Source organism: Acanthaster planci, linkage group LG07 (assembly GCF_054643075.1).
Source record: "Acanthaster planci isolate LZ-2023a linkage group LG07, COTS_SCS, whole genome shotgun sequence".
Lineage (NCBI taxonomy): Eukaryota > Metazoa > Echinodermata > Asteroidea > Valvatida > Acanthasteridae > Acanthaster > Acanthaster planci.
The window spans coordinates 10,529,196-10,555,029 of NC_141783.1; the positions used below are offsets into that span (position 1 = coordinate 10,529,196).

The 25,834-nt window shown below is 43.7% G+C and overlaps 1 protein-coding gene across 14 annotated transcripts in view; it reads left to right on the forward strand.

Moving 5' to 3' along the window:
* LOC110973601 (uncharacterized) overlaps positions 1–25,834 on the forward strand; it is a 91,797-nt gene that overhangs the window by 22,476 nt on the left and 43,487 nt on the right. For 4 of the 14 annotated variants that reach the window (XM_087138813.1, XM_087138815.1, XM_087138814.1 and 1 more), the window contains exons 1-2: positions 5,149–5,388; positions 21,333–22,034. In XM_087138813.1, the coding sequence (XP_086994939.1) occupies positions 21,782–22,034 (253 nt within the window). In that variant the 5' untranslated portion in view covers positions 5,149–5,388; positions 21,333–21,781. Of the gene's footprint in view, positions 1–865; positions 920–5,147; positions 5,389–6,043; positions 6,831–21,332; positions 22,035–24,887; positions 24,907–25,834 lie in introns of those variants that run through there. The other 10 variants (XM_087138808.1, XM_087138818.1, XM_087138819.1 and 7 more) reach the window with 7 other exon arrangements.

The window sequence follows — 25,834 nt, forward strand, 5'->3', positions numbered from 1 at the left end:
TATAAAAAAATGGTTCGTCCAAACAGGAGACTTCTTTTTGATTACTTCGACGCCGTCAGGTGCGAAGTTCTCTTGCAAACTTTGATGCCAAACGGATACTGTATGCCGTATACTGCGTGTGGCATTTTTTTGACCCTGTCGCCATTTTGATAAACAAAGCCAAACTCCCTTTTCAAGACAAGCTGCTCGTTTTCCGTCTAAACATGAGTCGAACCCCTTTTCAGCGTCGAGCAGCGGAGCAACAATATCACGGCGGTAGCCGGTGGGCCCGGGCCCCCTCCAGTGCTTCCCCAGTACAAAAAACGCACCTGCCCGCCCTGTCGCGATGGCCATAAAGAGCCATAATTCCTCCACACTTTCCGCTCGCTGGATCGTCCTCCAATGAATAAAAATCGTATTTATTTTTTTTTTCTTCTGCCTCCCTTTTTTTCTTTTCTTCTTCTTTGAAAAACCTCTTTCACTGCGAACACATTCACTTTGCATTACTGTCCCATGGGGTCGGGTAATACACCAGACACATTAAATAAAGGGACCCAGTTTTCTCTCTCTCTCTTTTATACCCTTTTGATCAAGCGGGAGAGACAATTCCCCAAAGTGTAAACTTAATGCCGGTGTAAATCATAAAACAAATATTCGCGCAGAAATGCATTCACGTGCCCTAAACAGTTCCCGCCGTTTTTTTTTAGTGCAAGGCAGTATTTCACATCTTGTGTATACCGTATTCGATTTCGTGCTGGACTCGGATGCATTTTCCGCATACTCGCCCAACGGACGTTTGGGTTTTCAAGCTGATGTGTATAAATGCATTGGACGAAGTACACAGATATGCCAAATTAAATTGTCTCGTTTTTATTTCCTCCTTAAGGGGCGGTTCAGCGATTCCATTCCAGTGACAGGATATGTGGCCTAACCGTCGGTGGTAAGTTGACCTGTCGTTGACCATTTTCAATTACTAAAAAGAGTAGGCCTAATATATATAATAGATTTCTCTATTTTCATTGATCAAAATTATTTTCTCTTGTGATGGGCTCAGTCATTGACAATAACTTATAATATAATTGACATTCACAATTACTCACTCTTCTATAATTTTGAAAATTTCCACATTAACAGACAATTTTAAGCTGCACGTCCATACACCGAAATACATGTACTAAGCACAACATAATACCCAGCATAATAATACACACTTGGAACCGTGCTACACACACGTTGGACGAATTCAGCGTGTAGTAATACCGACCTGCGCCGTCTACGGCGGCCTGAACCACGGACGCTCTATTTTCGGAGCCGCGGTCCAAAAACAGTCATTTCCGTACTGTACTTTATACACATGTACGTGTACACCCGTCTAGCGTACTAGCACAGCTTTGCAGACCGCGGTATTGCAACAGTTATTGAGCCAATGTGAAGATCTTGGGAGGAAAAAAAAGTGGATATGATTGATGAAGAAACGGCCGGTTCCTTGGCAGCTGAATGTGCTGAGACTGCGACTCGCTCCGTAAATGTGCATAACATCTGCTATATAAATTTCTCCTTGTCCGTGTGGATGTATAGCACTTGCCTGCACCGCTTCACGCCCTTGTACCCATACAGTATGCTTTGGAAGTACTTTTTTTTAAAAATTGAATTATTGGAAGTGTCTTGTGCCATGGTTGCCGCTCTTTTTGAGGCAAAGTTGGCCTGACAACCACGCAGTTTAGCCCATTTTATACGTTTTTATTTGAAATATCGGGCAGTTATACAAACCACCTCAATTGCCGTTTATTTCGATTCGAATTTGACCAACTTTGCAAAGGCGTCCAAGAGCGTCCGCAGTTGTTGTTTCAAATTTATTGTACTCACACGGTTGTCTTATTTGGTGCACAGAACAATAATTGCTTCACGGAGAAAGTTTGATACAACTCCCATGCATGAATTTAAAGAAAAAATGCACAAGTGTTGTAAAATTACAACCACTTACACTCCAGGGGTCATTGAAGCAACCTGTGAACAGTTCTACTTTGAAAGCAATAATTTAGGAGGATTGGTGATGCCACCCCAGGCCATGTAATTCCCGACAGCTCAAAATTAGTAGGTTTTCTATAATGCATGATTGCATTGCTATAAACTTACCAAGAGTTGCTGAAGCAGTTGTCCAATGCTACGATTATGGTGAAAGGACAAAATAGTCCAGATCTCTGCACGGAGTATAAACTGTTGTGTGGCGTATAATAGTGGGATATGGGCGAGGGTTCAAAGGGGGTGGTGTAGAAAGTAAAGTCGTGTGGTTCATAGTTTGTGTGCACGCATGCGCTGTAGGTCGTGGGGTACACACGCCCCAGCATTGCTTTGGAATATTAATTACAATTTTATGAGAATCAAAGTACCCCCGAAAGCACGGAAAGGATTCGTGTAGTTTGTGACATATATTAAAGAAACTGTTTTGTCATAAATCCATATTGAGAGTGGAGAATTTAATGCGTCGCCCGACACTCTATGCATGGCTCTTGTCATCATTTTGAATAAAAAACTCAATTAACCCTGACCCACTAGTGCCTTTTTAGTAGGGCACATTCTCAATCCTCCAATTGCCCAACTTCAAATACTGCATTCATTCTCAATCCTCCAAAATCCTCAATTTTTGGGGCATACGCACAAATGAAAGTTACCTGAACCTCAATCCTCCAAAATCCTCCAGCCTTTAAAACACTATTCATCCTCAATCCTAAATCCTCCATGCTTCAACCACCATTCAACCTCAATCCTCCCAAATCCTCCAATGTTTAAATCATCATTCACCCTGAACCCTCCAAAATCCCCCAAAACCACCCGGAGGATTTTGGAGGATTGAGGTGGGTTGGGGTTAAAACATCAATTAGTCACCGAGGCAATTTTGTGTGTGGCAGGGATGCAATTAAATGGAAAATGAGAAGCCGTTTCCGGTAAATCTATGTCCACTTAACACATGTTTCCATGTCCACGGTCATGATGGAAAATATTGCCTATGGATTGGACCGGACTACGGAAGTGGTAAGTTTATTGTGACTGTATACTTTTGGATTTTTTCCTCGAAAGAACCTTTACAGTTTCTGTTCTTTGGTTCTAACCTTAAGCTTGTTTGTTTACTTTTGAAATTAGCAATTATAAATCTTTTTCTTTCCCTCCATGTTTCATTATTTTCTTAACCGAGCCCGGGGCTGTGCAACGTCTATAAACTCGCCGTATATTGCCCGGCCGCCGAAAAATATAAACCCCAGGTTTTTTAGTGCGTATACACCACCATCAATCAGCCTGGGTTTGTTGTCATTGCGCCGGACGTCATGTCAAGAAAAATGGCTGGAAATTGCCAGGTACAAAGTCACGGCGCAGTCAACCAGTCCAGTACTCAAAGACCGTGCAGTTGAACAACCTGCCCTCCAGAAACAAACCGGTAAAATGCCCCAGAATCACACGGCAGGTCGTGCCGTCTGCGTACACACATGCAGACAAGGCCAAAAATGCTGCGTGGTAGGTCGCTTCGTCTCCATTGTCTGCTTGAAATCCGACAGATCAAAGCAAGATAGAGACATCAGTGCAAAGATATTACCAACAACGTACACCATACGTCCCGTGGTCATTTGTGGCTTGTATAAGTTATTTCCAAGTATATTATGCCACAAACACTCGCGTATATTTTGTCGATCATTCATTGGCGTCTCCATTTCTCATTAGTATGTGGCGGGACAGACTGAAATTGATTTGCTGTGTTGCCCACGCCACATTCAATGACCAGTCATCCAAAGTGTATGAATAGCCTGGCAACGAAAGACTCGGTTGACAAGATTGACCGGCGAGTGAACGCACTTTCTCTGTACCCTTCATTCTCTCACTGACACAAAATTAGTTCGCAGCTAAGAAAAATCATCTTCAGGACTCAGGCTGTCGTCGGCACCGACCAACTTTTTTTTACAAAGAAGGTGCGCATCCTGAGCAAAGGATGGAAAGCGAGAGTCGGCGGAAGTTATACTTGGCGACATTTGCAGTCCGTTCATTTCTCTCACTTGAGATTGACAACATAGTTTCCTCTGGGAAAAGAGGGTGCGACGCTTTACCGTGGGCGCACAGTCTCTCCGTAACTCGATAAAAGTAAAAAAAAAAAAAAAAGAGACCTATTCCCATTTTTCTTGCCATCTAAACAAGGCACTTTTTCTCAAGGCAGTGCCCTCTTGTACGTCCCACAGCTATCTCGTACTGTGATAAGGGTGGCATTCCCAAACTATGTGGTTTATGATTTCTAGCTTTCATCGGAAACGACTCGAACGGGACATTTGCATCTGCAAGTACTCATCCTGGAAACATAGGAGAGGTCTCCTGTCCACAGTCCTCTAGAAATATTAAATCAAAGCAACCCAAGAAATCCCTTACCCTTACTCAAATTCACGTTATGTAACATGCATTCGTGTTGTGAAAGGTGTCAAAAATGTATGGGAAAAAGTAAATAATTTGCGTCCGAATTGTTGCCCCGCATCATTTTTAAATAGAAGTAATTCTCTAATGAGACGTTCGACATCTGAGACTATATAAAAAAACCTCTAACCGTGTTGTCACTAATTATAATCATCCTCATTGAAGTTCGTAATCTGAAATACATAATCAGGGCCATATCTGAAGCTGGAACTTGGATTTACTTCATCTTCTAAAATTCGTTTACCGTCATAATTATACGTATAGTTCTCTCGCGCCGCACCGAGGTGCGAGACGATGATCGTTTTCGGCGGTGCGGGGGCCCCCTCAGTTGAACGATCGCAGACTCACTATTTGTGGTTGGTCCAAAATCCTGCCCGTTAAGAGAGTTTAACAACACGGCTGAATAGAAGAAAAGACTCAGGGCCTTTGGGTTTCCTTTTATGCGGCGGAATAACAATAGCATGGCATTGTGTTTGTCAAAGAAACCTGGAAGAATTCTGAGGCCACAGGAGCGTGCCCACGGCATGAATAGAATCGTTCAAAAGCCCCGGCCGTGTAAGTTCCACTCCGCAATCAGCTTGGCGCGTACCATCCCATGCGAGGGGTGGTCTAATCTTCTGGAGCCCGTTTATTTAATGAGAGCATGGGCCGGCCACACGGACCAATCAGACAGCATGTTTAGACGCTTTGATGGACAAGTGGCCAGTTGATCAATGTGTGTCCCCAGCATGCATAGTACTGAAAAACACTAAAAACCGCTCGCTCGATCAGACCGCGGCACCACTAGTAATACAGAAATATCGTAGTCCGGGTGCGCCTCCCGTGATCGTTCTTTTGCCGTCATAAAAACTGGGACTTATTCTTTTCCATGTCATCGGCACGCAGGATTTTTTGCGGTTCTGCTATGGTCCACTTTAGCTGTTTGGTGAGTTGTTGGAACCTGGTTGCCCGGTATTAACGGTAAGTATTTTTGTTGAACGTTTTGTTGGAGTCGTCTTTCTTAAATTAATGAAGAAAAGAAATTCAAGTTGCAAACAAACATATTTCTGGTCACGATGTTTGATCTGCGACAGAAAATATAGCAATACGACCGCTGGATGAGAAACGTAAATTTCTGAACAGCGAGGATCGGCAGGTCACTCGGCCCGTGATCGGCTGTCCCGTCCCCGGCCTCGCGTGTGATAGACACTCGAACCTTCGCTGTCTCGAATCGTGAACTACACTGACGTATGAACATAATACATATACGTACACCGTACTGTACTGGCTGCGTACACTCCATCCAACGCGACAGCAGAACGAAGGAACTGTCTCCAGATCGTGCCGAACCTCACGCAGAATCTTTCCCGTGTAGCGCGATCATCGGATGTGAAACCGCCACTTGGAATGGGAAGTACCAGAGATTCGGCAGTAGATAGTTGTGAATTCGAATGGCTTGGCAGTTGTTAAAAAGGCCTACTTGAATTTCTCCTACCGCTCTTTCTCACGAAGGCGTCTCACAGTCAGGGTGAGCACGGAGAATACACGACCCACGGACCCATACTGCTGCGTATGTTACCGACGGAGTGAGTCACCGGCACGGCCCGTGTGGTTTATGCGGCTCAAGGTATTTTCTATGGACTCTCCTTAACTGAAGCCCTGGATTTACCACAAGTTCTCCGTTGAATACCGGAGTTTCTGTGTTAATGTCTGCCGATCAACTCTCGGCTCTTGTCGACTGATTTTAACCCACGATGGCGCAGTCTGAACGGGGATGCGATCGGTACGGTCGATGCTATCTCCTGAGCGAGCGCGACAGGTGAAGCCGTCAACGGGACAGCTGCTCAGGCCGACCGTGCACGCGTGTTTGTGTGCACGGTACGCCACGACATGTTGTGGTAACCGTAATGGTGGAAGCCAGCTACCCTCCCGGTCAAGCATGAATGTTCGCCGATAGTCTCAATTTTTTTGCAGTTTGCCACGAGGTTATGCCTTCTCTTGAGGCTGATTCTGTATCCTAGACTTGTGTTGGTCTATTCTGTAAACGGTTACGATGCCTTTTATGAATTTCTTGTGCGGATTTGGCTCGGTTTTGTACGCCTATGTTGGCTTCATTCATTGTGGTACAGCACACCCCTAGTTGTGTTACCGTGTACGCATCCGTAGTATACGCCGCGTCGATTGAGATAGATACGGCAGTTGTGTGAAGGCGTCACGGTCAGCGTTCGTGAAGCCGCCCGTTGAATTCGCCACTGCCAGAACTCCAGTGTCGCACCACATTTTGGAGAGGGATCGAAATATCGTGCACCTGTAAGCGAGAGTGGAATATATACTGGAGTGACCGCATGGATCTTGGCAATGTGTCAAAACAGTTACCTGGATCAGGCAAGGAGAGGAGGTGAGGATAATTGGGCTAGTACAAGGTGTGTGTACGTTACTTGCATTGGCCTGTGTAGATCTGTGGCCTGTCCTCCATGTTTTTTTTATTTTTTCATAATGGTGTGACCCAGCTCTGCGATTTGTATAGTGCAGTGGGTGCTTTGAATATGCCTGTGGTCAGTAGCCGTGTCCACATGCGCTTGGCTTGCTCTCATTCAGCGTTGAATTCTGTGAATTCAAGCCCGTCTTAGCTGTGTTTCTTTATGGGCAGCCTTGATAATTTTTCAAGAAATGCGTGAAATTGAACAGTTTTCTATGCAAATTATAAAGAAGCTTTACCGTATAGTAAGACATTTCACCGAACAGCATAAATTCAGTGCCTATAAATGTGCTGTTAATGGCGTCATCAAAAATCTACTTTCTTTGGAACCTCGGTTATTAATTTACTTTAAATGGAATATTTTATGAGTCGAAGCATAAAAGATTGACTGTAAAGGTAGCATCGGTAGTGAGCTACGGATTAATATGTCAGGCCCTATGCCCCAGTGATCAGAAAGTTCGAATCAAATTGTCAAAAAAAATGCTACTGCCCTTTGCGGTGTTTAGTCCTGGCAGAAAACAGCAATGTAAATTCATGTGCTTCTTTAAAATTAGAATAATTAAAAATCCAGTTTACGCACTACATACGAATTACGATAATCACTTAACTTGGCTACGGTGTAAAGTCTAATGCACGCGTATTTAAAATATTGCGAACTCTGAGCCTCTCGCGTATAGTTGCCACCAGTTGAACATGTATATTTGCCTTAAATTCTGTCACTACTTGTACTAACTCGAATTTTTTTCAAACGTCCTTAGTCTCTTTTTAAATATAAGAGCAAAAATCAATTCTTCCGGTTAATGTGTAAAAAGAAGCCGTTTGCTTTTGCTTGCCTTACAATATATTAATATCGAAAACGTTATTTTAAGCGAGGGAAATTCACATTTACCATTTCAAATAATACGTATGTGGCTTTAGCGCATGATGTTACGTATAGTATTCGACTTAACGCTGCGTGAAAGAAAATGTGGCTCATGGAGTGTGCCAGCCTAGAGTCAGTGGTCATTGGCGTGGGTGGCTCTATCAGTATCGGTTAATTCAATTGACATTCTAATTGAGATCAGAGTAAACGCCCAAATACGGTCTGGTGCAAAACAACGGTTTCCTTATCATTAGTCCTGGTGTCTGAATGTACATTGTACATGTAGATATAAACCGCTGCCTGTCATACCGTCTCGTTCGCGATGCCAGATTTTTTTTTTTCACAGAGATGTGTCAAAAGTGGCAATAAGATTTTCATTTTCCTTTTATAGTTTAAACCACTTTCTAAAGGTGAACAACATGGGAAATCAAACACATTAGTACCAGGTTTTTTCACCACCGGTGAAAATTCTACATACAATAGGCATAATTGACAGCTGGATTTCAATGGATTAAAAGTAATATATAGAGTATAATGCGAATGGGTACAGCGCTTTTCGTATACAAGGCAAGGACTTGTTCATTCTCCAGGGTCATCAGTGACGTACAGGACACCCCAAACTGCTAGAAATGATGACATTTGAAAGATTCTTGCGAAATGCCGTCTGTAACGCTCATTTTAACGAAAACGCTGGAATACATGAATGTTCCAGGAGTAATTCTTGAAGGAAATGGTGTGCCGAATTTTCATTGATCGAGCCCAGTGCACAGTTGGCCACAGAATGATACATGGATTGATTTGCAGTCAGGCTTCCCATTCCGCGTGCTGTTTTGCTGTAGTGAAGGAGATCCCTGTCTGAAATTATTTACTCTCGCGGTCCACACACAGCCAGCAGTGCGTGCATGGTATACACGGTATGCAAACCGTGCAGGCAAACGCCCTGTTATTTTCTCGGCAAGTTCTATACGTGTGGGGTGTTTCTGGCATGACCGGCAGTGCGGCGGAGGCTCGGGACATTTGGCGCGCTCTGCTAAAACATGAATCGATGTTTATTTAGGAGACGGTGACCCAGCGCATAACGATGATCAATCATGTCCTCTGGTGCCACTGCTTTTCTAATATCTTTAATGTGCAGGTAATCCATGTGTAGAGAACACCGACAGTCAATTTAAAATTACAAGGTGTTAGCTATCCGAAAGGAGACTATCTCTTCTCCACTTGGACCCATGCGAGATATAATATGGGGCCTACTTTCCAATACCGTGTGTTTTAGCCACCAAGGGTCGTAACCTTCAGCCCAAGTGACTGTGGTAAATTCGCCACAAGTTTGCTTCAAGCAAGTTTCCCGTTTGCGTAGTACCCCAGTTAAGTGTAATTTTTAAAACAAGCTATTTTTCAAGGTAAAACCGAACTTTTTATTGTATTTGTCGGGTTGGAAAAGTAAAATAGTATGATTAGTTCCTTTTTCGTGCATACAGAGTTTCCCCAGGAATCAAAAGTGGTGACATAAAAACCGATATTACGAGAAGGGATTCGTTTTGCCAGTTGACAAGTATACTCTTGCCATCACCTCAGCTGATGTGTCTGAATACCACTTCGGGTTCGTTACAAATGCAATTCAAACGCAAAAGCATACTCGTTGCCCCAGCGTAAGTCCATTGGCAAACCTTTATGCAGAATTACCGCGACGTGTTTCGCATAATTGTGACGAATGGTTTATTTATACCGGTAGCAAGCGAAAGCCTGCAAATGAAAAAAGAACTTAAGAAGAGAAAAGATTTCAACAAAAATTCAAATGGCCTAGCGGCACATAAATAAACCGTTCGTCATAATTATGCGAAACATGTCGCGATTATTCTGCACAATTCGTCCGATTTGTATATGTAATTTTCAGTCCCACTTACAGCCTCCCTTCCTCTATGCACTGAGCCAGTATGGTGTACATGTATTTTAGTATTGCTTTGGCACACAGTCGAACTAGTTGCATGTGCGCCAAATGCAGGCATGACGTAAACGTATGTACATGTAACTACATGTACATGTCTTTACGCGCCACTTTGCGCATGTACGTGCCGCCGCCCCCTCCTTAACTTCTGATACATTTTGGTGGATGTAGTGCATTGAAGTGCGTACTGGTGACGCAGCCTAGGCTTTGAGCTACAATCCATGTACTTCGTTGGGTTCAGTGTCAAACCTCTGACCGATTTATTTTTTTTTTGGACAAATATCACCAAAGGCCATCCACTTTTGTTAATTCCTAAGAAAAATGTGACCATTGTGTTCGGCATGTCATTCGAGTGGTTTTCATAACCGACCGAATAATCGAGCTCCATAGAGATGGACGGAAGAGAAGATGAAATTCAATTTATTCACCAAGTAAAATTTAATTCAACTTGTACAGGGTTTATTTCCCCGTGCCTGTGGGTCGACGTGGCTCCCCCTTGGAAATGGTTAAAGCATAAATTACCTGCTTGTCATTTCAGGGTCCTTCGTTGTAACCAGGCCACAGCATGCAAGCTCGGGTACACACTGACCCTCACGCATGGATGGGATAAAAATGACACCAGTAACACGATACGAGTGGTCTGCATGCTACGTTCTGTTGTCGGACCGATACTCAATGACCTGCGCGTTTGCACTCGGCAGTGTGCTGCAGTCACAGCACATGTACTGTACATGTACATGTACATACATGCGTGCATGTACTCTCAGTGCTGGGCGATAGATTAATGCAGTTTTTCGGATTGGGTCCTAAACCTCCACGAAATATTGTGTGAATCAGAATATTCGCTGGTGTTGGTTCGCTCACGTTGGTTCGCTCACGGCGCGGTGAAGGTCTGTGGAGGTACTAGGTACGCAGTAACATTCACAGACCTTCGATGTGGATGTGTACGTACGTGTCCATACGTCTGTACGTCACTTTTAATACTCGTTGGTCGCTCAGTTTTTAGTCCGAAATGAGGCCAATGCCTGATGGTGGCAGGACCATGGAACTAAGCTCGCTCCACGGTAGGACTAGGAAGTTGGGCAATGTACATGTACATGTACATATATAGTGGTGCTGGTCCTGCAGAGCGTAATTCCTCTCGTGTGGATTAATACAGGAAGGAAAGGAATCATATTAATAGTGCATACACCACGTGCATCTCATTAGGCGAATCGAACGATGGAATTAATAGTGAATTGTGTCGTGAGATACCAGTCTTGGTGAGGTTAATTATGCACAGCGTAATCCTTAAATCCAATTGACCCAACTCGCACATGCGCACAAGCTGTTGCGCCCGTAGGAAAAAAAATTGAATGTTCAGCTGTTTTCGAAAATTGAACTCGCCAAAACATGAATCCTAACTGTATCTATTGATACACTCGTCAAGTAGAAAACAACAGATTGCGATTACTGAATAAGATTGGATTACGTCAGCGGCTAGGTTGCGGTTTTAATAAATCGTCGAATTTGACCTCTTTAAAATTGGACACGGTTTAGTATGAATGTATTGGATTCTCACATGAAATGTTGCCTTTTGTTAGGGCGAATGTTGGAATGAATTGGTTTGCTGGCTTTGTGGACAAAACATGCGTGATGTAGTTAAAATCAGTATTTTGAAATTGACTCAGTTGCTTTGTATATGGACGGAGCACCCATACTAAAGATCTGTAACATACTGGAGACATCACCATAAGATTTGCACTGCTAAAAATAGGTAGCTTCATTTTGTGTGTTTAGGAAGGGGGGACGTCGCACATTATGGTGAACGTCAGAGGTCTTCTTGATTAAAACTGAGACTGCGGTTGACCTGATTTTTTGCGACGGTACATACAGTCCGGTCTGTGAATAGCGGGCTGCCATGTCATGTGGACTTGGTATCGATACGAAACGTGTGTGTTGTACTGCCTTCACGTTAATCTGGTTAAACGGAGACTTCGCTCTGTGGATCTGGAGTGGAGTGTGGGATCGCGGAGCTCGTCAAATTGTTGACGGTAATAAAATGTTCAGCATGTCGCCCCTGTATGTGTGGAGACCGCCGTCACAATTCTTAATTTGCCTCGGATTTCCTCACGGACTGTGAATGTGATTGTAGGGGAATGCAACTCTCAGGCTCTCATCCGTGGTCGGTGATAGGGTGTTTTAGTCGGTGAAAACTCGAATGCTCTGTTTATACCCGGACCTAATTTTACATTCAAATTTTGTTGGCGACGTATATTCCTTCGTCGTTATCGAATTTACAATTGTTGCCAAAGTGGCCGAGTTCATGAGAGACTGAGGAAATAACGAGCATTGTAATTAAATTCTCTTGTTTCTCGGCACAGTTCCACAGGCTGTGAACATGTTACCGTCAGAGTTTGGAATTGAGGGGCCGACGGAGATATTCCCTTTGATGCATTATTAACGTATTTATGGACATGTTATGAATGCATTATTGCCGTGTGTCTGCCTCTTCGCATGCTGTTTGCAGCAGGGACGACCATGTTGCAGACAAGATCGACCGGCTGAACGCGTCGTGCCGCCCCGCAAACACAGTGTCAGCTGGAGTTACGGACCTTAGCCGAGTGTGCCACACACCAGTTTACACCATTATGGTATACGCGTTGTCAAGTCACACTGCATGCTGTTTGCTGCGGGACGAGTCGGCCGTAACCAGATGAGGCAGTGCGCTGTGCTCTCAGACATAGTCATGATAGTGCGTGTAGGTCATTTTTTTCATGTACACCAGCACCCTTAACAATCTTTACATTCAGTTTATACAGATTATTACCATTAATCTGATCACTGATTCACGTTGCAATTTTCGAAGTACATGTACCGCCAGTTTGCTGAGTTCTGAGCATTAACTTTGCGATCGCTGTGCATAAAGTCATTCATAAAGATCACCATTATTTCATTAAGAAAGAAAACCGGGGTTTCAATATTGTTGTTGCAGCACTTCAGAGTCTCCCTACCTGCCACAGTTTAGCTATCTCAGCTGCGGCACTTGCCCGCCAATTTTGGTATGTACTATGCATCTTGTTCTAGGCGGAAATGGTCGTGTACCAATATAACCCAAAATGTCGAAATCGGCTTTTTGTATTTGCACGGACGGGCTTGACCCCATACACGTCCGAGTAACCTCTCCAACGCGACACCGCTTTGCGTCATGCCAAATGGCCCGCAATGTCTCGAGGAGAGAGCGGGAACTCGTAGTCATCTGACAAAATTCACACAACCAGGGGCTTGGAAAATACGGTGAAGAGCCGTAACAGCTAACTGAGCTCAGGGAATACCGCGCCAGAGTCAGCAGGCACCATCCCAAGATGCAATATAAATACTTCTCGACTGGAAAGAAAATGCGTTCGCTGAGGTAGCAAAACATCAATATACATGTATATGTTATACACGTATGCATCCATGCATAAACCGTCTGTCTATTTGTTTCATCTGAAAGGTCTGTGGAGACTATTTGGCGTCTTACTCATAATTTACTAAAATAAAGGGGAAAAATTCCCTCTGCATTTGCTTTCAACATGGAAGAAAGATAAGACCTTTCAATGAGCCAGTTCGGTATTCCAATAGCGCATGCTCAGTACAAGGCTATCCGGGAACAGCTACACGCGCGCGCGATGGTCTGTCCTATCAGCTTAGCCATACGCTGACTTACACGCGCTTTGTTCTCGAAAGACCTTGGCTTTTGGAAATACGGAACTGGCTCATTGGTCCTGCCAATATTTGTGTGTCCCTCGTTTTGTATGAATTTCTTTTTTCCAGCTATTATTTTTTTTTAGATTGCATTCACCACGCGAGTTCATGTGTTATATTTACTTTTAATTAATGTGAGATCATGCTACTCACAAATATATGGCCCTCTTGAATGCGTTCTTAAGTCCTAATGTATGAATTCTAATTACCGTGCGCAGCGGTTTATGTGTACTCTGTAACATTCGAAAAATATTAGCTATTATCTTTGTGTCTGGGTGGTCGCTATCGATATTTTCGGTTTCTGCATTGTTTATTTCTGCATTACTTATTTTGATAACTTTGAAACGATTGATAGAAACCTAATCATTAAAATCTCAAGTGTTTCAGGCATTAATGGAAAATCAATTTATTTGCCGGCAGTTTAGAGGGAAAACATTACAGGTGGACAAAATGGATTGAAATATAATCGTAATACAGGCCCTGCTTTTTTACAAATGTTGGACAGGTTTTTTTTGGCAACATAATATTATTCTTTCTAAAACCGTATTAAGAAAAACGACCCTGGCCGGATTGTCTGGCTAAAACAATTTGTAACACTTCAGCATTAATCGCGACTGTGTCCCTGTTCCACCTGCTGCTCTTCTCCCCCTTTTTTGTTTTGGGCGCCACCCTAGCCCACTTCACCGCCGATCCGAGTGCTGTATACAGCGGGCTAATGCAACCCACGCGCATACCGGTTCCCGAGTTCGACTCCTGGCTCAATGACCAGACGCAGCGGCTTGCCAAGCTGTTGGCCGCGACGCAGCGGCCCCAGGCGACCGGCGCTGCACTCATGACCTATCGGCAGCCGCAGTCACTCAGTTTGCTCTGTACGTGCCGTGCACCACTGCACTCGCCCGCCATTGTCAGCTAGATTTATGTACCATTTGAGGCGGGGGGGGGGGGGTAAACATGCGGCTACAGAAATTTGCTTTTTTTAAGTACTTCATCCCTTATAATAGTCTTTGACATAGTCACACTGATTTCAATCTCTTGGTACACCAGTGTGTAAACATTGTTTCTAAAAATATAATTTCACGTTCACGTTAAACTTAATATGGAAATTCACACCATGTAGTTTGCGACCATATTTAAATTTTGTCAATTGATGTTGGTCGCTTGAAGGAGTGTCAATATTTTACACGAGAGAAAGCAATTCTCTCTTTAGTAAGTCTACATCGGAGGTGCATCATGTCACAGTCAGAGCTGTTTGCTTGCCTTTTTCTCAGACGCCCCCTCGTGTTTTCCTTTCCGAGCTATTCTTATTGTAATACCCTGTATTATTGACTGTTTAACCATAGCAAAACACTATGACGTGTATACTAAAGGCGACAATAATACGCGAGGCGTCACTGGTGGTACTGTTGTGCTCGTTCAAATGTTAGTGCCCATAATAACCATCCATTTGCCAGACGTCCAGTGCAATTGCCTGATGTCGTGTGTGCTCTGTATTTGGCTATGTTTCCTGTTCCCCTTATACCGCAGGGATTGACCAGGCACGGTCTCACGATTTCTCTGGAATGCATGTGTACATCAGTTATGTGTACGCTTGAAAGTAGTTAATGAGAGTGTATGAATTGATTCTGCACCCAGGATACAATGTTTTGACATTAAAACATTCTGCTCGTTTGAAAACCACCCGGTGAATCCGTTTCACCACCAAAATAGCGGATTGTTTGATATATTTCTCACCAATTTATCTTCCGAAGAAATCACAAATATTGCGTTATTTTGTGTATCAATGAACATTGCGACATTTTGGGTCATTCCAAAATTCCGTGGAGCTACCAAAGAAAAAATAGGAATTGACTCGCATTACCGAAATGCGCTTAAAAGCTTACCAAATGATGGAATAAGGCTAATGTAAAACTGAAGTGCTAATATTTCTGAAGTCCTCTCCACGAATGCCAGATCAAAAGCAGTATTTTCACACGTCTCCCTAAAATTCCAGACAAATCTATACATCAGTATAATTTTCTTCATAGCTTGACTGATTGTGCATTATTTATTGATTTAACGCAGGTTAAAGTAATTATTTCATTTCAGGAATGTGGAGTGCAGAGTATGTGAAGACCATTTATGAAATCGGCCGTGTTTTTTCCAATTCGATGTTTTTCGCCTTACGATGTTGCGTTGACACGTCAATGTTTATTCTTATCATACAGATGACGTAAGTCATTTGGTATTGGCGGAGTGGATTTGGTTTGGCATAAGATGAAGTATTCCAATAAAAATGATGCGATATCAACGCAGTTTAGTTCATTGCTAAACTGTATAAATCCCAATGCCACACGCGCGTTTTCTACTCTGGAGTTATGTCGGAATCGGTAAATTTGATACTTGCGTCATACACGGAAGACAGTTGTCATTAACATTAACGCCATCGTGCAGAAATTCTTTACCAGAACGCGGGTCGAAAAGACGTTCTTTACTCTCGCAAAATGTATAGCGTTAGGATAACCACTGCACTATCACTGTGCTTGTCATCGTGTCTTTTTCCTAAATCGACCCCCATTAAACCTCGAACAAAAAGCTGGTGGCTTACCATAAGGATTACTGGTCCCCGTTGTCTGGGCTCCACGATTTGTACAATTGGCATTAAGTCAGGCCACCTTTTCATACGTACGTTTATTGCTATGTTCCGTCTCCGGATCTGTCTACCTCGTTTCACTCTGGTACAGTTTCAGTGCACACTCCACAACTGACGCAGGTACGGACTCGAGGTAAGGCAACTTTAAATGCTTGGAGTTCCTTGTATTATGGATGGTGCCCGCAATTCTGGGCGCGGTTCGAGTCCCACGATTTCTACACGCAAGCATTCCATACCCGTTTGTTATAGTTTCATAGCCCCGTTTATATATCTTTTTATGCCGTAGCTCAAGGTGCTTACCCAAACCTATCCAATTGAAATCAATACCACGACAGGACGGGCGTGCGTTATGTGGACAACGACATCAGTTTTTGCTTTGTTTCTGCCCGATTTGTGGCGCCATGCCTCTACGTCCAAGTACATGTATATCTTCTGGGATACGCTTCAGCAGGAACGGTCAGTACATGCAGGCCTAGTGCACACGCCGTCCACTTGAGAGCGTCGTTGCGTCTCCACGACCAAACGTCCGTGCCTTGCATGATCCGTGCGTCCATTTTAAGAACTCGCTCAGACTGAGGTGACAGACATGTTCAGCTGGACGGTATACCTTGTGACGTGACACGCAGTAAAACGTGCACATCAGGATAAAGGGAAGTTAGTCGGAGATCCTGGCCGCTACTTATCTCGACAGGCATCGCACCGAGCTGAAACATGACGCAACGATAGCATCCAGAACAATTGATCATTAAAAAGAAATTTCCCGATTGATTTGATGCCGTATCCAGTGAACGCCTCTAGAATGATTGGCCTTTCGCTCGGTCTTGGTTTCGTAAGTCGTTTTTCAGGTCAACGTTCGGGTCGCTAACTTTGTACCTCGATGCATTTTTTTTTAACAAACAAGAAATTTTGTTTGTGTATTATTTCGACGCACATTGTACACGTCAATGACGTCGGTCAATCAAAGGCAAACGTGTTTCTCTTAGTTCAGCGTTACTTTATTTCCTGTCCTTGTGGAGGCAGTCGGCAAAATTTTAGGTTTGCAGAATCACATTGGGCTTTCTGGGAAGCTGGAAAAAATCAATAGAGAAAACTCTTGACATGTCAAAGTTTATACGTCCATCGTATTTGATGTTTGGGACGCACTGACTGACCCAGAATAAAGTAATCATGGCACCAAATCCATATTTTGCACGTTCTTCAGCTTTCACCTGGTTCGGTCTGTTTGAGCTCAGCTGTAGACGACAATTATCGAAGATTGTCCTTGACCGCCCGCGGCTCTTAGATCGGTAACATCAAAGTCTCTTTCTTAAACTTAAACAGCTCGTACGGCGGAGGCCTAATCAACAGAAAAATAGAACTAACAAGGGTTTTAATGAAAAGCTTCAACTTTGTATATGTTGTTACATTTTAATGGGCGCGTTCAGTGCTTTAGTTACCCTTTCTATAGCTGTCGTCATAGTTAAACTTAAATATATCTGTATCACTTTTGACCGTTGATTTATGTACATTGTGTTTGTCATGACGGAGTACACGGGTTACGCTGTGGTTCGTTGCAATACTGCAGTACTACTTAGTACTTACCATAATGATTGACTTACATCTCATGTTAGATGCCGCCGAAACGTTCACAGCTACACGCAGTTGGCCAATCTAAGCCACGACTAAGCTCTACTAGGCACAGCAACGGTCCAGCTTGGACTGTCGTCATCAGACGTCTTGTCTCCTGCTTAAGAGTATGTAGGCCTTGAGGAGGCATCGTGCGGTCATTTACAGGGATTGGCCGTGGGCATTGGTGCGTTGGAGCGTAGCGTTTGTGTGTTATCCCTTTCTCTTGTACATGAAGGTGTATGTTGTATTCTATCTTCGGCGAGACCAATCCAGCTGTCCTGGCGTTGTGGAAGTGGTTCCTGGCTCGGACATTTCAAATTTTTTTGGGAGGACACAGATCACGACCGGAATGTGTGATCCTTGAATCGCTGTTTTTTCAGGTCTTCGTCACCTTTCGAAAGGTGGTCTGAAGGTCGCAGAACGGTTTATTCTGTCAGATTCTTCCTTCCAACATGACTGATTTCTTCTTTAATGACATCCTGGCACGATAAGCTTTATCATAAAGCTGAGGGCGACCCGGCCCACGCCCCCCGGGTATATTACTATCATGGGCTCATTAGGTTACGTATTCGGTCACCACATTCCATCATAATTATACCTGCGTTGCCGTCGCCTGTTGTTTCATTTTAATTGACCAGACATTTTTTGATGGCATTGTCATTATAACCCATTCATCAAACTGACAGTGTACATGTATATTCACCTTGATTGTGCTGATGACTACACTACCGTTCTCACTTTTCGTTTTCAAGTAACGGGTGACGCCGTTGCGTCCATTAAAATGCAGTGCTACCACGTACAGATGCACATTTATGTACCTTACCGAGGAGTCAAGTGTGTTGGCAAGGTTCGTTGCTGCCTGGAACGCGAAAGATTCGTAAGATTCAGATTAAATTCTCATGTACTGCATATCAATGTTATACGGTGCGTTAGTCTTTTGATCTGGAGTCTTTCCCGTTATTCTCACCCGTCACCGTCAACCTTGTTTCGGGACTCGTTTGATACCAGTGGTGCTTCTCTTGTTCGCCGGTCACGTCACCATATGTTCATTCTAAGATTAATGTAAAGCAAAGGGATTATCTCTTTCAATTGACTGACTTCATGCAAGTCAAATAGTCGTTCGTGTTTCGAGAGCTGTGTATGAGTTTTCCAAAAAGAGTCTGCGTGTACCTTCCTATGTTCCTTATTAATGATGTGTGTTTGTTGCCAAAGCACACTAATTTGGAGTTGTCATTCTGCCTTTGTCTTATACAGACAGTGTTGTATTTGTAATGAAGCTGCCTTTCTCTTCTCAACCATTGAGGCTCGGGCGTGTTGTTTTGGCCGCCGTTTTTTCAGCTACATGTTGTCGTGCTGGTGTTGAAATGTCAGCGAAACTGCGTTTCTCTATCCTAAATTTTACATGACTGATTTTCAATATGGGAATGTGCACAAATTCCATGTTTCAGTTACCCATATCCTCGATGGTTCACATGATTCGAAAAGACAGCGACTTGTAACCCGAGAAACACGGAGGCGATTTCTGTAGGCCTATATGGTTCGGCAGAAATGGAAACCTGGCTTCTAAACCACAACACAGCGGGTGGCAAATCAGACGAGAAGGGGCAAACTGGATTTTCTCGTACAGAAGTTCTTTAAAAATTTGGTAACTATCCCAACCAACTTCTGGTATTTGGTCCTCACCAAAAGTTTAGTTTGTGATGTGAAACTGTGCTGTATGCCCATCTTGCGATCAGCATTATTAGATAATCATCTTTTCTATAAAGTCAGAAAAATTTTGGAAACAATCGCAGTATAAAGCAACATAATGGGAATTATTCACATGTACAGTACAGTAGATATAGGTTTACCATTGCATGAAAAATGGCGTATTGTCTCGTGTGGGATCTCGTGTTTTCTTTGTCTGACTTTTCGGGGTGAAACGTACTAATTAATCAATTTTCCTTTGTGCTGGCATATCGGGTAATTAGATTGGGGGTTATTGTGTGGGTAACCCATGGTTTGCTCAGGATTACGCGTCATGCACTGATACTATAGCGTTTCCAGGGAACACTCTTGGGCATTGACCAAAGCTTCTGTGTGCACACTGCATGTCATTGTGTACACAAGGCACTCCATGCTTGCCCGTCACCCGCACGGTGGGGTCCAGGGGTTGAGCCCGGCACAGGGCTCGTGGAATCCCCACAGGTATACCCTCGGCCACGCCGTTCAACCCCGGACAGGTGCTCGGCCTCCAGTCCTTGTGTCACGGCCGGCGGACGTGTTGCGACGGTGTACGTCTCTGTCATATCGGTGTATATGGTCTCTGTCATCTTTCCACAACCCGAGCTGCCCCACTCGCTCATGGCCGTGACGGCGTGTACACGGGGTACCCTGCACGCATCGGTGCATGTTCCCGGTCAGTCAATCACGAAAGAGAGAGAGAGAGCCTCCGCGTCTAGCCCATAGCCGAGACCCTAGATACGCCACTTAAATATTTGATTTTTAAGGTGTGTTTTGTCTTCGTTTGGTGCAGGGGATGCCATGATCGCGGGTATTCGTGGTTGTTATCAATCATTACTCAGAAAGGACAAAAAATGGAATGTGAGACGGAGGGAATGGCTCAGCGTGACTGTGTTACGATGGCATTCAGAGGCAGCTGCCGTGTGTAACGTGAATGAATGTCCTGCCATCGCGTGCTTCCCGCCGTACCAGCATCATAGACGTTAACCCAATCCCTCTGCCGCGGTACACATTTTCCTGGGCGCTTTTAAATCACTCTAAATGCAAATATGAAATATGGTTTTCGCTTGTAAAGAATGCCGTAATTGTCACGGTTGACTCACTGCAGGTCATTACCATAAAACATTTTTTTCGTTCAGTGGCATGGTCAAAGTCGGCGCGAGTGGACCTCATGTTCTTGTGTGCGAAACGAGGCCCCTTGGAGACGCGCGCCAGCCACAATAAGTGCACGTGTTGAGGATTTTGTTCACGGCTGTCTGCACAAATAAAACACCGACACACTGATTTGGGTTTTCAACCCTACCGTGGCTATTGAAACCCATAAAAACGAGGCTTAATTTTCGTCCTTCGGAATAATCCTTTCTGAAGGAGGTTGCTGTAGAGACATGACAGACGTTTCACATCCGTCTGTCTGTCCCCTTTCTTCCCCCAATGATTCCTCTCATATTGCTTTACACTGATTGTATGACCAGCCAAAAATACCACCCTTGTTTTTGTTTTTCCTAGTGGCTGCTATAAGTATGGCAGAACGTCAGTACAATCGTAAACGAATAATTTATAACTGTTAATTAAGAATCCCACGCAGTTATTAAAACATCAGAGAATAATAGGTGTACTATAAGGACTGAAAATGCAACCTTTTAAAAGTAATAATTCAAATGTGTTTTTTGAACGAATTTGAGGTTAGATCGAAAAACAATCAAAGGGTGATTTTTCCCGCAAACTTTGGTCTCTCGTACAAATTGTAGGCAAAAAGAGAGTGGTCTGCATACACCCATTTACTTTAAAATGAGCCCCATTTTGATTTACTATTTAGCAGTTGCATTTATTATTCGGTATTTTGAAAGTTACGTACATTTTTTATCATACTATTGCAGGGCAGAAAGAGAGAGAGGTCGATGCCTAACTGTCTGACCATTAAAAGTGCCGTCTCTGTTTTTGTATTTTGCTACAGTGTATTCGGCTTGCTGTCTTGAACGGACGACTTCGTGCGAGAAACGTTTGTTCCGCATTGCTTCGTACAATTACAAGCGAGACCCATCGTCATCCTTGAACCTGGTTGGCGCAACCGACATTGCTACACAGACATCACACAGATCGATCAAAATAGAACAGGACTGCGAACAATGAACTCAAGTTCGGAAGTCGCCAGCTAGAGTAATAGTAAAGAAGTTTGCTGTTGCTTCCTGATTTTGCGCATTGATATTCCGGAACTGTGAGCCTAAAGACGGGTTCTTATACTTGCGTACACACGTCCAGAGAGCTGGAAACTGTTTTTTTTTTTTTTTTTTGAAATTTACTCTTGGTACAGGGGTGAATTGAATCCCCATGGTCATGGATGAAGCGATACCTGTGGGATCGCTGTGAAGCCAGGACTGCTGAGCGAGCCTCGTCCCCTGGGTGATGGAAGGCAGGACTGGTCTGCCCGTGTCCGGCGCTCCTCCCTTCCCCGCCCCTGTACCGCCGCCGCACGGCACCGTCCCGGCTCCCGCCGTCAGCTCCGACACCGTGCTGAGCCCCGTCTTTGCCGACCTGCCGGGCGGACCCAACGGAGCCGCCCGCACGTCCACGGCCGTGGCCTCCTCCATAGCGAGTCCCGGGCATGCTAATTACCAAGGCAAGCTCTTCTCGTCCGCAGTGGCTGCATTAGGCGGAGGTACGTACAGTTTACTTTGGGCCTTCGTTGAATGCATCTTGACTTTAGTAAACAGGCTGAGCGTTACACAACGGCATTCTGTCATTATCACTATCAGTGTCGTGGCAGAATATCTGCTTGTGTGTAATTACACCGCCAGCCTACCCTTAGTGCATCCCGTAAATTATGTTTTATGTAAAGCGAAGGGTTAATATATTCGCAGTCCCATTGTGTGGGAATGATTCTCGTCCAAGAAATGCAACAAATGTAAACAGATCCTGTGGTGCGTTCGAAATACCCGAAAATGCGACCGTTTCTCCAGTTGGTCCTCAAAAAAAGTTGGAGGCAAATACCACTCCGTGTGATTTCACTTCTATAAATAACAGGCGCATAGTACTTGACAACAGTGCCTCGCATTGTTCGCCAAACGAGGCCGAGGGCCGCAGTCTCTGTGCGTTGTGCCGGTACTGTGGGACCAGACGGACAATTTATTCCCCGCCGTAAACAGACATGGTACGGCCTGGAGTCTTCTCGCCGGCAGACCTGAATATACAGAAACCAGTTTCCATGCATCCATTTATGTCGTGTCATACAAGCGTTTCGTTCGGCTGAGTTTTACACACCCCAGCACTGCTCTATTTATTGAATATCGCATACTTGTATTAAATATTAAAGCAAATGAATATATTGTGACCTTCAGTTGGAAAATGTTCAACATTATTTCCACTTCTGCAGTAGTGGTTAAAAGTGATGAAGATCATAATTTTTTAAAACGTGCTAGAGTTATTCGTAATATTTTAAGAACCATTTCGCCTGCATTACATTAAACCTGTTGCGAAATGTTGAAAATGTAGGGGTGTTGCTATGGAGAGGAACAATTTTGCTCACAGGCATTCAAAGAGGTTAATTTTATAAAGAAATTTCCTTGGCGTGAACCAATAATCCTCTTCAAGGGCAGTGCCTTGTACATGAATTCAGTGATATCTTAACCCCGACGATGATGAGTCCTGATTTATTTTAACCACTTCCCTGTGGTTTTAACTGGTTAGGACGGACCACACCAAGAAATGAAACCCGGAAAAAAAATCGTATGAGTGGACTTGGAACACACTACATGTATTTTAATTGCTCATTATTGCGAAGAGTTGGGAAACGTGATTTCATTCTTTCAATAACGAACGAGAGTATCTCTGGTTTCCCACTCGCAACATTGTTGCTTGCATTAATTTTAGTAAACCTTTCTAACTCTGTGCTATTAATCAAAACACGTAAAGAATAGGGCGCTTCTCATCCGTTGTACGTGAGGTGGAACATCACGAAAATGAAATCTGTAAAGCTTCTTGTCGTCATGTCGGTGGTCTTTTCCGTAAGATCTTTTCGAACGTGTAGGCGGGAATGGAGAAATAGAATCATGAAAAAGAATCCCAAGGGACGTTTCAGTTTTTTTGCAAAGAATATTTATATTTCTTGATATTTTTCCCTCGAAATTCTGCCCAGGTTGTCATCAACATTCTCTGGTTACAGAGTGGCTGTTGTCATAGTGTAATTGTGAAAACACACTCCCGAAATGTGTCTGAAGTTCTCAAAATACGTTCAAAGAATATTATAAGGCATGCTTAAAAGGCTCTGTGTTTTGTTTAAAAATGGTAATTTGACAGACGTGCATATAAACAGGATATTAAGGTCTTCTGCTAAATAGTCGTCTGCACAGAGTGTTTTGTTCAACGGTTGCGCTACTTTGGCGGTGTCACGTGACTTGTTCCGATCGTTATTTAACTTAATTGTCTGTGCAATATTTAAATATATTTCTTCACCGTGTAGAGACTGAAACAAGTCGCATCATAATTTTCACATCTAGTAGTAAGTTAAACTACACGTATTGATTTAAATCAATTTACCACATACGCCCCGCTGAGCAGTGTTCCTTCGAATGAACTTTAAGTAATTATTGGAGCCGTAGACTTCAATATGGAAAAGAATTTTTTTCAGCAGTAGGTCGGCCAAGAAGTTATTTTTACAGTTCGCTTATCAGAAATATTTCTACATTGATTTCTGCATATTTACATTATGCACAGATATCTGGCAAGAACGTTTGACACTCATTCAGGTGCATTTTCTGTAGATTTATTTTTTGTGGCTATAGTTGGACTTCATTTTGTTGTCCAGAACACAACCAGTGAATTATGTTGATACTCCTGCGCTGAAATGTGCAGCAGCAACGCCACAACTGTCTCCGGAGGTAGGCGAGGCAAAAGCGGGGAACATATTTGAAATGCCATCCTTTCATCACGTTCATTGTACAGAGGAGGAATAACAATTGTGGCAATTAGATTAGACGGCCGTGCATGGATCTGCAATATTAATACGGCATTTGGTGCCAGTTATGTTTACCTCTGTATTTTTCCCCCCCACACTATACCTGCCCGCATGCACCGTAGATCTTTGGAGAGGAACCCGCGAAATGGGTGCCATGCCGAGGGTGCACAACATCACTGTGTGCTGCTGCTCTTGTGGCATCGGCACACTTCAAATTTTTGTTTGCTGTGCGAGATAGCTGCATAGCCTTTGTTGTCAGAAGGCCGTGCACAAACAGTACAATGCAGCGTTGACTGTAGATAAGCTCGCTTTAAAGCGCGCCTTCCCTCCTTGGCCCAGTGTATTGTTCAGCATTGGGTGCCAGGTCCATGGACTCTCCATCAAACCACATAACCACACGCAAGCCCCATCGGGGGAAAAAAGCCGGCTTAGAAACTCCGTGTGCTCGGGGGCAGTGGGTCTAGAACGTATTGAGCGATTCGTGTGCGAGGATTATTTCCAACGCGACAGAGCAGAGCTCCACCCTCGCAACTGCACGGACAAAATAGCATGGCTGTTTTATATTAGCAGTTTTCAGGTAATCAAAATAGTGATTGGAGTATAATTTAAGCTTGTATTTTAAGACAGAATGTGACGTGAAGGAGGTGAACTTAATTTACATAAACAAGCGTTTGCTACAGGTGCTGCTTTACCCAGATTTTGCATAATGGTACCCCTTTAACGTACCTTTGGAAAATACATTTTGAGGGAAATATTGATATTCAAAGCACAACTGAAATGTTTGCCTCCTGTATTGTAACGTGTTGAAAGACAGGAATTTTTTTCGCTGGATTTCATCATGGCTTGTATCGCTTTCGTAGCCTCTTGTGCAGTGTTCCATCTGACTGTGCGTGTATAGATCATACAGCAAACGTCTTGATTGGTCCGCCTTCATGTCTTCAGAGCTAGACCACAATTTTACACAGCTGTCTACGATATAGCATCAGCGACTTTTCCGTGACGTATTTTGTCTGACTAGCTGTCACTGGTTGTTGCAGAAGTATATGACTTGAAGTTGAATTGTTCGAAGTGTATGCACAGAGTTTTTTTGTTTGTTTTAGCTTTTGAATTGCCTACCCTCGGGTTATCTTCGAGAGTCTTGTGACGACCGCTAAAAATGTACCGCGCATTACAAGTTTAATCCCGCGTTTTCGTATCCTCTTCCAGTTTGGTTGTGAAGGCATGTTACTAATTGTCTAGGCGCATGCCCACGGATGGATTAGGCACGTGATGTGACTGCATAATTTATAGAGCAAGTTGGGGTTCAAATGGCTAAATCATTGGGCATATCGTGTCAGATGCATAAAAGTATCATGTCTTTGTTGCATGTAGGGCCTACTATACAAAGTGGTGCCGACACCGGTTATATTGGTCGCCCTTATGGTAGGTAAAACACCCGTAAGTTCCTCTCTGTGGACCTGAGCGAGATTTGTACGACGTTACCGAAGAATGGACACGAAAAAAGC